Source organism: Cariama cristata, unplaced genomic scaffold, assembly GCF_000690535.1.
Source record: "Cariama cristata isolate BGI_N322 unplaced genomic scaffold, ASM69053v1 scaffold18230, whole genome shotgun sequence".
NCBI classification, from domain to species: Eukaryota; Metazoa; Chordata; class Aves; order Cariamiformes; family Cariamidae; genus Cariama; species Cariama cristata.
The window spans coordinates 1-12,251 of NW_009593164.1; the positions used below are offsets into that span (position 1 = coordinate 1).

At 41.3% G+C, this 12,251-nt stretch overlaps 1 protein-coding gene across 1 annotated transcript; it reads right to left on the reverse strand.

Moving 5' to 3' along the window:
- Positions 1 to 373: 373 nt before the first annotated feature.
- On the reverse strand, positions 374 to 11,992 carry LOC104155757 (acetyl-CoA acetyltransferase, mitochondrial-like; the record flags this gene model as incomplete). The annotated part of the gene is made up of 7 exons (XM_009709356.1): positions 11,915 to 11,992; positions 10,609 to 10,656; positions 7,658 to 7,775; positions 6,609 to 6,704; positions 5,210 to 5,310; positions 2,584 to 2,727; positions 374 to 524 (listed from the first exon to the last, which is right to left on the reverse strand). Coding segments are annotated over exons 1-7 (736 nt in total), but the record flags the coding sequence as incomplete, so codon positions are not given.
- Between the last annotated feature and the right edge of the window lie 259 nt (positions 11,993 to 12,251).

Genomic DNA, 12,251 nt, shown 5'->3' on the forward strand with positions numbered 1-12,251 from the left:
CTCTCAATCACATCATCCCCCAGCCTGCAAGCCATACTAGCTAAGCTCAATAGCTAGTCTTCCACTTCCGTAAAATGGGAAGAAGATACGGTATGTAACATTAAAGAAAAATTTTAAAAAAACAAAACAAAACAAAACACCAATGGTATGTAACATTAAAGAAAAATTTAAAAAAAAAAAAAACAAAACACCAACAGATCACAGTTGACTGCCTGCTGTTCACCAGAAAGTCTGCGTAACAGAAAATTCTCAGCTAATCTAAAATTAGCGTTCCTGAGATCTGCATGTTTAAACAACGCAATTGCACTAAACACAGACAATGTTACAGCTTTCAATGAGAAACAATTCTTTCTATCACGCTGTTCCATAATACCTTTTGTTGAAATAGTGACAGGAACTATTTCATTCTTCAATATTCCTGAATCCCAGGCTGTTTTGCTCTTAGTGTAAGAGCCGATGGCGTAAGTGTCTTGTTCCTCTCGTGAAATAGTAAACTTCTTCGCAGTATTCTCAGCACAGTTACCCTTGGAGAAAAGCAGGCAAGTTAGGTTTGGTATTTCTGGAGATGTGAACTGGAAATGTAGCTGAAAACACTCAACCAGCAGATTTCCAGAAGCGAATGCGACTATTATTTTGTCTCTGTTTCTAATTTACACAATCACGATCCAACAGTAACTTCTGCTTTCGGAATATGAATTTCAAATGTAGCCAACATGTTTATTAAAGCCATCAAGGAACATTCACTACAAGGCTTTCTTTTAAGTTAAAAAACTGCATGCAAAAGTAAGTTTTAAAGTGCTTAGGGTTGATGTCTTCAGAGACCAAAGATCACTGTTCAGCCACTGAACAGTATGTCCACATTATCTTACTAGTGTTTTCATTCTGTTCTTAGCTTGGCTGTTCCAAAGGTTACAAGAACAGGCCAACACACAGGGCTTACTTAGCCTTCGGGACCCGATACTCTAAATGCCTGTACAAATAAAAGTACGTGTACCTTTTGTCTAATAATTGGAATGAAATAAGTAAAATGAAAAAAATCAAATCGTTTTATAATATAGGTCAATCATAATCATACTTCTACAATCATAATTCATTACCGACACTGTCTAAATACCTGGTGACAAAATAATAAAAAAAAGGATATTCATTTAGTCAACCTGAAAGATTTGTTCTTAAACAGGTTTTGTTCCACCTCTCATTTCTGTAGAAAACTCAATGAATCAACACAAAACCCTTTAGTACCATATTCCTCCAGTTCTTGAAACAAGCAAGTGCACGTCTGTGCAGTTAAAGAATTTAAAGTCTTCGTAGCACCAGCAACTTAGTCTATTGCCAAAACATAGACAAGGGTAAGTTCCTACAGCCATCAGATGGGTCTTCCTGTATATTCTCACACAGACTCTTCACGTTTTCCAAGCAATCTATAGCTGCTATAATGAAGACAAAAGGTTCCGAAGTATTGTCCCAATCTATTAAAACTTTGTGTATTATAACCAACTCCTAGAGCTTTGCCCCACATACAGGAACTAGCAAAGCCACTGTTTACATTCTTGTAAAAATCTTCACGATCAAAATCCGTTTTAGCTGAAATGTGGGAGTGGATTTCAACCAGTAGCCTAAGCAGAGTGTGCTATACTGCCAAAAGAATAAATCACACACAGAAGCAGTGAGGTCTGTATCAAATATATGGATCACGGTAAAATATTCTTCAGGACATGTCCTGTACAGCAGCAAGAACACTAACTGATCAATCAATAATGCCCATAGGCAAAAGTCAAAAATATTTGTAAACTAAAAGTAGTCATTCTCTTTTCAATCCATTCTTCCCTGATGCTTTTTCTTCACTATAGTTCTATCCGTCATTTTCCAAACCCATCCTAAGTTTGCAGTTGTTTGTTCAATTTAAGTGACCACGCTGATAAGCAAGCGTATCAGCTGACTGAAACCTTCCAACAGAAGATACAAGATACGTACATTGGGGGAGAGCAAACAACCATGACAGACCGCTGTGCCCTACAGAGGGGGTACCCTCAAAGACACTGAGTGACTTGATTGCTGTCTCCCGCAGAGAGAACACCAGCAATCTATCAGTGGCAGAATTTGTTTGGTTTTTTTTTTTTCCAATCCCTGCTCTAGGCTATTTCTACTTCAATCAGAGAAGTAAATATTAACACACATTTTTCTATTCTGTTTTGGTCTTCTGTCTCGCTCCTCCACTACTGTTACTACAGGACGCCTGGAAATGCAAGACTTTTTCCTCCTCCGTTAACGTTATTCCTCGTTTCTAGGTTTCCTAGATGAAGCAGTTTCATCATAATTATAAGCAAGCTCTTCAAAGCTGCATCAGGTCTACAGTTGATACTTTAGTTCTATGCAGGAATATTTACCATATGGATATGGTTATAAACATCTGTAAGCCCATACTACAGGAAGCCTGGAAATGCAAGACTTTCCTCCTCCATTAACGTTATTCCTCGTTTCTAGGTTTCCTAGATGAAGCAGTTTCATCATAATTATAAGCAAGCTCTTCAAAGCTGCATCAGGTCTACAGTTGATACTTTAGTTCTATGCAGGAATATTTACCATATGGATATGGTTATAAACATCTGTAAGCCCATCTTTTACTATCAGGTCTTCCAGCTTTACTCCTCCATAAGGCGTTGATCCTCTGCTCATTGTATAGGGGACATTAGACATGCTCTCCATTCCACCAGCAACCATTACATCCTGCTCAAAGGAAACAAGTTAAAATTATTAGAAATGCAGTGTGTTCTCTACAACTTCTTGTAGGAACAAATATTAGCAAAAGCTTAAGCGTTTCATAGTTCTGAGGAGTCTTGGAGAAAGAAGAAAAAAAACCTTTATGCATTTAAAAAGCAAACAACAGGGACAACAGCTGAAGACAGTTAATCCACGCTGACAGAACAACTGGACTTTTGTCTCATATGTAATTTTAGAAAGCTGCAAGAGCTCTGTCAGTCCCTTGCGCTTTTTCTTCAAAAGCTTCCAAGATAAAATTATAAATTTTACTTTAAGCAGTTTATTCTTCCGTAAATTTCTCTTTTTTTTTTTTTTGGTTCATTAGCAGCTTCATATCCCTACAGAACAAGCAAGTCTGAATCTAGAAGACCAATAAGAAGAAACAGAGATGTACAACTACCTACAGTTTTACATAATACTGTTACATCTCACTATGTAAAGAGAGCTGACTTACAATACGGTTTTATCATCTGAAAAAAGGAGACATTAATAGTTAATGATCACTGAACTTGAATTAAGCTAAATCGTTATGGGCATTTATATATTAGTACACTTTTCAAGCTGAGACAAAGCAAATAAACAAACAAAACTACTAACAGCAAAGCTGTAAGGACTAGATGTATACCTACTGTCCATCAGGCTATACCCCAAAAATCCCTAGGAGCTCAGGATGTGAAGAACAGGCACAGTTGCATTTAATGGCATATTTGAAATATGGCTAAGTGCAAGAAAAATACAAACACAGCACTGCAAGTGTTTGAGAGTTCAGTAGTGCTGTTAATATAAATACAAAAAATGGATTTTACATCAAAAAAGCAGTAAGAAAGAAAAAGGTGAAAACTTTTTTTGTTTCTTTTAATTAAGACTCGGAGAAGTAATGGTTTGGTTCAGAACAGATTATAAACTACATCCAGGAATAGTGACATGAAGTAATAAAGAAAAGAAAGAAGGCAGGCCGATAAATTGGAAAGGCAGCTGAGATATGGAAGCAGCAGCAGATCAGTGGAACAAGAGTCTCTGGCATTTCAGTTCCATAAAGCGAAAGACTTGGAGACAGGGGTGATAAAATCGTTTATAGGATGACGTTCACTGACTCAAGCCACTGGGAACTATCACTGACTTCCATACCACAGATACCTCACAGTCTGCAGCTGGGAAAAACAAATACCAACCCCCCCCGCAATTTATAGCTCGAAGAGACTAATAACTGGCTGAGTCTCTGCTTTTGCTGAGACTGGCAGCACAGCATGTATGATTAGCTCAGCTGAAAACTCCAGCTCTCTTCAGAGCTCATGGCCAACCAAAAGCACAACCGCTCTCACAAAGTCATTGGGTGTAAATTACTAAATCCAAACGTAGCTGTTTACATAGCCATGCTGGGCCTGGTTCAAAGTCCAGTGCCAAGACTTCCACCAACTTCGGCAGGCACTGGCCAATGTGCTGCTCTCTGTAGAGCAAGGCCAACGCAATAAGTAGCTGCTTAACTCGGCTATACTGTTATTTTCATGGAAGGGACAACAAAACTTAAATATTTTACTTTTGTTCTAAACAAACAAACAAAGAGAACAGTAAGTACATTTCTCACTTATGATCCACTTTGTAAACCAAAATATATATATATTGAACTGACAATATTTTCACTTCAGAGAAGGGGAGACGTTGCCAAAATGCTTTTGAGTATGGAATTAAAAACAAAGTTGAAATGTCTTTCTTCACTTTCACACGTCTCCCAAATTCTTTGCTGCATAGCATTTAACAGCTTGCTGAAGATGGTGTATTCTCCCTTCCTTCCATTAAGTGATACTATTTTTCCCCATTGTATAGAGAATCTTAGAACATGGCTGACAGAGGTGACCAATTCCCCTCCATCAAGCTCTCTTCAGTGAAAACGCTTATTTTCAGCGACAATAGATTCCGCTTCTTCTAAAACGATAAAAAAAGCCTGAAATATCTTTAATATATTTGGAAACAGCATTGCTTTAACAAGTATATTTAATTTACTTAAGTGTTTAAAGTGTCTGAAAGTCAAGATTAAATGTGTTTCATCAAAAACTAAGTCTATAAAAATTTATTCAATTTTTCAAACCAGAAAGCTTGAAAATTCCCTTAATTATTTTTTGGGGGTTGGGCAGGAGAAGAGCAGTAGGGAGATGATGTAAATATCAGAAAAAAAAAAAAAAAAAAAAATTCAACCTCATTTGCTCAGCTCTAAAAATACATCTGACAATTTCCTAACTATAATACTTACCCTTTTTTTCTGTTTTAAACCAAAACACACTTCAGTCACTATAAAATTACGGTTGCAGAAGCAAAACAAAACCTTGCTAATTAGCTTTATTATCCCAAGTCAAAACACAGTCGCAAATCAAAGAGCACAGTCCTTAGTAAGGCAGGATTTACAACATTAGTTGTGTGCTTCTTCCATAAAACGGCACTAAAATCCACATACCTGACTCCCACACATCAGGCTTTGTGCTGCCATCATGATCGATTTCATTCCTGAAGCACAGACTTTATTGACAGTTGTAGTAGGAGTGCAGACTGGCAGACCTGAATCAAAAAAATTGTACAAAAAACTGTATTATCTAAAGGGTAGACTAACATTTTCTTGGTGTCCGAGCAATATTTCATATGGGATCAATTTTTCTCTAAGGCCAGGGTGTCCAACTTGCCCTATTTAGCCTACCAGGGCAACTTATCTACCCTCACCCCTAGTTACTGTCCTTCTTGGAGACTCTTGTTGTTTCTCCCTTTCCAGCAACAGACTCATGGTAAGGGAGCAAGTAAGTGAAGAATCAGAGAGACAGAAGATCAGGGAAGCGACTCCAGAACGGTTCCTCCTCCTCCTGACACCCTAGGCTTGCCACTAAGAAACATTCAAGACTGAAAAGGCATAAACGAGCTGTAGAATTTAACAGCTGGCAACAAGACAAGACCCCAGAAGTATAAGGACTCTATGCACACACAATACTGAACAAGACCAAAAGTGCTAGGTGTCAGTGTCGCTCACACAGTTGTTACCGCGTTATTATTGTTCATTACAATAGCTTTGGGCTCTGCTGTGTGCAGCTTGGCTCAGGACCATTGCATGACTGCCTCTACCCTAGGCTTGCTCTCTAGTACCAGCACATCACCTCCATACCAGCAGTGAGATGGGGAAACTAGCCAGGGGAAAGAAAGGAGCCGTATGCATCCCTTTGCCTCACATGGAAGCAGTTCCTTCTCTTTCAAAAAAGTACAGGGACAGAGCCAAGAAAGTATCCAGTTCTTCCATGACCCACAGACTTTCCTAGAGTCATGCTAAGGTATGGAATCCCATCCCCACAGGAAAAAGGAAAAGAAAATAATTCCTGCACCCCAATAACACTCATGCTGAAGTTAACACTAGAGAGTGAATCCTTCCAGCGACAGTCCCAGACTCCACGGGAAGATGAGTGTAATGACATACTCTGCAGTTCAAGGAAACTCGCTGATCCCTTATCCAATAAGGCTTAAGAGCAATGATACACTGAAGAAAAAAGGTCTGTTTCACGACAGATTCAAAGAGCAGCATCCACCATTAGCATAAAGTGCTCTGGAAGTAGCAGCCTGGTCCCCAATATCGTCTTCTCCAGGTTCTGCAAACACCGTAGGCAGTAACGTCCATGTGCATATGAAAACTGATTCCTCGGGATGTACACTTAGGCCCCCTTACAGGAGTACAACATCCACCCTTCACCCACCACAGGGAAAAAAGCATACGCAGACTGTCCTGACAAAAGGCTGGGCTCCACTCTGCTTTCACTCATAGCTCAATAATCTACATAAAGACAACAAACCTTCAACTCCAGTAGCAAGAGAATGAATACCTGCACCCAAGACTGCTTGTCTTGCTGGAGCTTGTCCTTGTCCAGCCTGCAAGACGTTACCCATATATGCTTCTTTCACTTCTTCTGGAGGGATACCTATAAAACAAAATAGGCTTTATTCAGGATTCTCTGCAGGGAAGATGTAACTCCCTTTTACAAGCCCTCCCATTGAAGTTTTCTATCAAAGCCTGATGAAACATGCCATGTCCAACCTGTGTGCTAACAGCACACAGGGCCCTGTCGGGTGCATCCCAGATCTCTGCCCTCATCTTCGTGGAACGCGGTGAACTGGTGAACCCTCCAGAAAAGAGTTTCCTTGTTACCCTGCAGAGCAAGCTACGGTTAGCTAACCAAGGCAATCGTTTCCATGTCTCACTAGTCACCCCAGAAGCTCAATCTCCATGGATGGTTAAACGCACAAAACTTTCTACCTGTCACAATTATGTCTAAAGAAACAGTTTTGTTTCTCTGTTTAACAGGGGTGAGCCAAGGCCACAGCTAGCTGCCACCAGATAGAGGAGGCCTGCTCTCCTGCCGCATCGCTTGCAACAGCCCTAGTGTTCAAGTTCTTGCAATATGCTGTTTCAAGAAGGCAAATTTGTAGAGAATTAACTCTCCTCTCCCCCAAAAAGACTTTTTTGATAATTGGAATACATCAATAGACTCACAAGGGTGTCCTAGAAGCATAAATGCCTACGGGAAAAAAAATGGGTAGGGACCACTGATTTCAGCAACCAGTAGCCTTTGCATCAGCGTAGGTGTGTCATAAAACCCCACCCCAGAAAAACAATTAGCATGTTCAATCAGATCTGGATTAGCTCAGACATCCCTAAGTAATACTCTGCTCCTAGAAGCAGCACTTAATTCAGACTGAAACAAAGCCCAACAGTCAACTCTACTTAAGTATCATTTGTAGATAAAGACTTGAGTGCCACAGGAGCAAAAAAACCCAGGACCTTCTGTTTACCAAGCAATTTAAAAGACACAGACCGATACTGTTCTGAGCCACCTGAAGTTTTCTTTGTCACAGAAAAAATATTTACATTTACCTGCTCTGTCAATTGCTCCCTTAATTGCAATGGAACCAAGTTTAGTGGCCGGCAATGATGAAAGAGATCCTTGGAAAGATCCAATTGGTGTCCTTACAGCGCTTGCTATCACCACCTCCTAAAAGGAGAAGCATGGAGTAAAAGTCACAGTCTCGCACACATATACCAGTATTTCTCAAATTTATCCACTTTTTCATTGCTGTCACAGCTTCCCTTTTATCCTGCAAGTGTTTCAGAGCACTACAAAAATCTTTATTAACGCACGCAGCGTGGGGAATAAACATAAGGAGATCAGTGTGCAACTGCAGGACTACAAACTTGGGATCGTGGAGCCGTGGCGGGATGGCTCCCATGGCTCGAGTGCTGCTGTGCAGGGACAGGGTCTTTAGAAAGGACAGGATGACAGGCCAAGAAGACAAGGCGAGGGGATGTGACAGAACAAGAATAAATGTAATAAATAAAGACTGTGACAGAACAGCTGGAGTGCATTGAGCTCAGCCTTGGGATGGATGATGCCTGCAAGAGTCTCAAAGGTCCTGGAGTGAAAGGAACGTCGAAGCAAGCTGGTTAATGTTCAAGGATTAGCCCCAATAAGCAGTAAGTCAGATAAAAATGCCAGGAGGTCTGCATGGATGACCAAAACTCATACACAAAAAGGAAGCATACAGAAGGTGGAAGTAGGGACAGGGAATCTGGCAGATGCTGTCCAAGCATGCAGGGACAAGGTTACAAAAGTCAAAGTCCAACTGGAATTGAATCTGGCAAGGGATGTCAAACGCAACAAGTAGGGCTTCCATAAGCACCTAGGAAGCAAAAAGAAGTCTAGGGAAAATGTGGGCCTGCTGCTGAATGGGGCAGGGGATCTGGTGACACAGTACATGGGAAAGGCTGAGGTCCTGAATGCCTTCTTCACCTCGGTCTTCACTTCTAAGACCAGCCTTCAGGAATCCCAGGCCCCAGTGGTCAGACGGAAGGCTGGAGTAAGGAAGATGTACCCTTGGTGGAAGAGGGTCAGGTTAGGAAATGTTTAAGCAAACCAGGCATACGTAAATCCATGGGCTCGGCTCAGAGGTACCCACGAGTGCCGAGGGAGGTGGTCGATGTCTTTGTAAGGTCACTCAATAATCTTGGAGTGGTCACAGCAATTGAAAGAGGTACCCAAGGACTAGAGAAAAGCAAGCGTCACTCCTACCTTCAAGAAGGAGGACCCAGGGAACTACAGGCCAGTCAGCCTCACCTCAATCCCTGGGAAGGTGATGAAACAACTAATCCTGGAAACCATTCCCAGGAACGTGAACAAGAAGCGTTGTTCCCTAGGGGTCAATACTGGGTCCAGTCCTGTGTTTAAGATCTTCATTAATGATCTGGATGAAGGGGCAAAGCACCCCATCTGCAGGGGTTTGCTGGTGTCACCAAACTGGCAGGAGCGGTGAATGCCAGAGGGTCATGCTGCCATCGAGAGGGACCTCAACAGGCTGGAGAAATGGCCTGACAGAAGCCTCATGAAGTTCATCAAGGAGCAGTGCAAAGTCCTGCACCTGAGGAGGAACAATCCCAGGCACGAGGACATGCTGGGGGACACCTAGCTGGAAAGCAGCTTGGTAGGAAAGGACCTGGGGGTCCTGGCGGACGCTAAACTGAACATGAGCCAGCAATGGGCCCTTGCGGCAAAGAAGGTTGATTGTATCCTGGGTTGCATCAGGCAAAGCACTGCCAGCCAGTCAAAGGAGCTGATCCTTCCCCTCTACTCAGCCCTGGGGAGGCCACATCTGGAGTCATCTGTCCAGTGCTGGGCTCCCCAGTACAAGAGTGACACGGACATACTGGAAAAAGTCCAACAAAGGGCCACAAGGGACCGGAGCACTGGGCATACAAGGAAAGGCTGAGAGAGCTGGGACTGTTCAGCCTGGAGCAGAAAAGGCTCAGGAACACCTCATCCATGCATACTAATACCTGAAGGGAGGGTGCAAAGGGGATGGAGCCATGCTCTTTTCAGTGGTGCCCAGGCACAGGACCAGAGACAATGGGCACAACCTGACACACAGGAGGTTCCCTCTGAACATCAGGAAACACTTTTTTGCAACAAGGGTGACTGAGCACTGGCACAGGTTGCCCAGAGAGGTTTTGCGAGTCTCCATCCTTGGAGATATTCAAAAGCCCAGGTCCCAGCATAAAACGTAAGCAGTAGTTTAAGACATGGTATGACATTCAGCTCTATAGCAAGCAGCCCCTCAAAACAGATTTAATTTGCTTCTTAGCTTTAGTGCTACATCAACGTTCCTACCTGCTAACCCTGTGAGAGTAGCATGAGGACCTGGCATCAAAAAGATGCACGTTTCAGACCTCTGGCTGCCCCAGACAGTTATTGAAAAGAAGCAATGAATACCTCCAACTGTGCTGGTTGCAGTGGAAGGTAGACACAAAGCTTCACAGGGTCTCACCATGAGTTGTTTACTTAGAGAGACAAGCAAAGAAAGAAAACTCTAGAAGAAAATTAAACAAACAAACCAGACAAATTTTACTTGTTTAAAACTAAGGTCTGTCTGTTTCTATAACCCCTTCTTCATCATGATTGACTTCAGTGATAGTAATATACTTGTCCTCATCTCTTTGGCTGTAACAGTAAGTTGCAGGATAACATACAAATAACCTCAAAGGGATTAGTTGGCATCAGCTGCATTTTCCAGTAACAGGTAGGCAGTTGCATTAAGCTTAAGTCAGCTGACACACTTCTAACCAAGTTTGTCCTATACTACCTAACAATTAGCAAACCAAAATAAAAAAGGAAATCTGACTTTTATTCCAGATTTTGCAGTAAAGTGTGACTTGGACATAAGTCACGTTGTCTTCAGTACAGATTTTTTGTGATAACGTTTTAAAAAAACTTCAGTGATTAAGAAACAAAATTTAAAACAGTGATTTATTGCACTCAGATGGTGCTTTATACTTACGTTTAAAGTACGCTGTGATGCATAGCCACGGGTCGTATACTTTAAAGCCTGAAAATAAGGAAGTCCTTAGAATTTCATATCAAGAAAGTGAATGCCATGACATTACAGTAAAGTAACATTTTCAAAGAAGATATTATTTTTTTAAATAATGACTAAGAAACACTGGGAAAAAATCAAATTAAAAATCATAACATGCCTTTTTAAAAAGTGTACTCTAGTACACAGTCTCATCGTAACATCTGTGATAAAATATTTTCTGAAAAATAAACACACATTCCTTTAAAAACAAAACCCGGTTCATTTTGGCCAAGTCTGTTATGTACACATATAACATATGTCTAAACCAGGGAGTGAGTGGTGCTGTCTTGAAAAAGTTTACTGGTCCTTCTGTCTGCTTCTTTGCACTTCGGTTCATTCATTCCTATCATTAACTTCACTGCTTTTTAAACAGTGGTAGTTTGCATCTACAGTTTCATTTCATTGGCATTTCCTAAACAAAAATGAGGATAATGAATTCAGAATGCTACAACAAAAGATGATAATAAAGCAAAACCAAGAAAAAGGTATGACCTGAGCAGGCTAATTCACCAGCTACTAGCTTAATCTAACTAAACAGTATAAAGATACAAAAATACCTCTGTATGTATTGTTTCATACATTAACAGAATGATCTTTCAATTAGTAGTTTAAGGTACTTACTTACCCATTTCCTTAGACAACATCTCAGCAGACTGGAAACTTCTGGTCATTACTGAATTACAGCTAAATAAATACTAATTAAAAATAACTACTTAAGGACACCACAAAAACACCATCAATTTTATAAATCAAAGAGCGCCTTCTGGTATCGTGTCCACAACGTGAAAATTTAGTCTGTTTTTTTCTTCATTTGACAACCTTCAACTAACAAAAGACAGATTTTTACCTACTGTTTTTCCATGAGTTTTTGTTTTCAAGTTGTAATAGTCAGTAGAAAACTTTAAATTAAACTTCTCCCTCAAAATTAATTACATCCCTGCAGGGCTTTAATTACAGGGCTTTCAAGGGTTAGTGTCAAAAAAAACCCTAGCAAAGTAACATGCCCTTACTGGACAACACCTGAAGTTTACCTTTGTAGTAAATTAGACAAACCAGACAATAGTCTTGTAAGCGTAACTAGCATCTGCTAGTAGTGTTCTGTGCTCCGTGTCAACTACAGGTTTGTTTTTTTTTAAACAAAACAAAACATTTCTACAGCTAGTAAAACACAACCTTCAGCTTCGCATATGGCAATAGGGATGCACCCAGCACAGTGCAGGTGCTTTACCTGCCCTTTTCTTCCTAGCACAGCTCTCTGTACCAGTGACAGGATCCCCAGAGCTCCAGCCAAGCCAGGCATCCCCATCGCTAAAGTCCGCAGTGCCTCAACGCAACCATGCACGGAGACTTTTTGGGCAGGAGCACTCAGTATCTCACCTCCGAGCTGTCCCTCTGATGAACCCACCTCATGCACACCATGGCACTACGCCCACCTGATTCCTCTCCTGGCCCTGGCTACAGAAAGCCTTTGGCAGCTGCCACACATCCTTACGGCTGAAGCGGGCGACTGAGAGGTACAGGGGCTCTGCAGGGCAACGAATTACGAAGGAGCGAGCTGAAGAGCC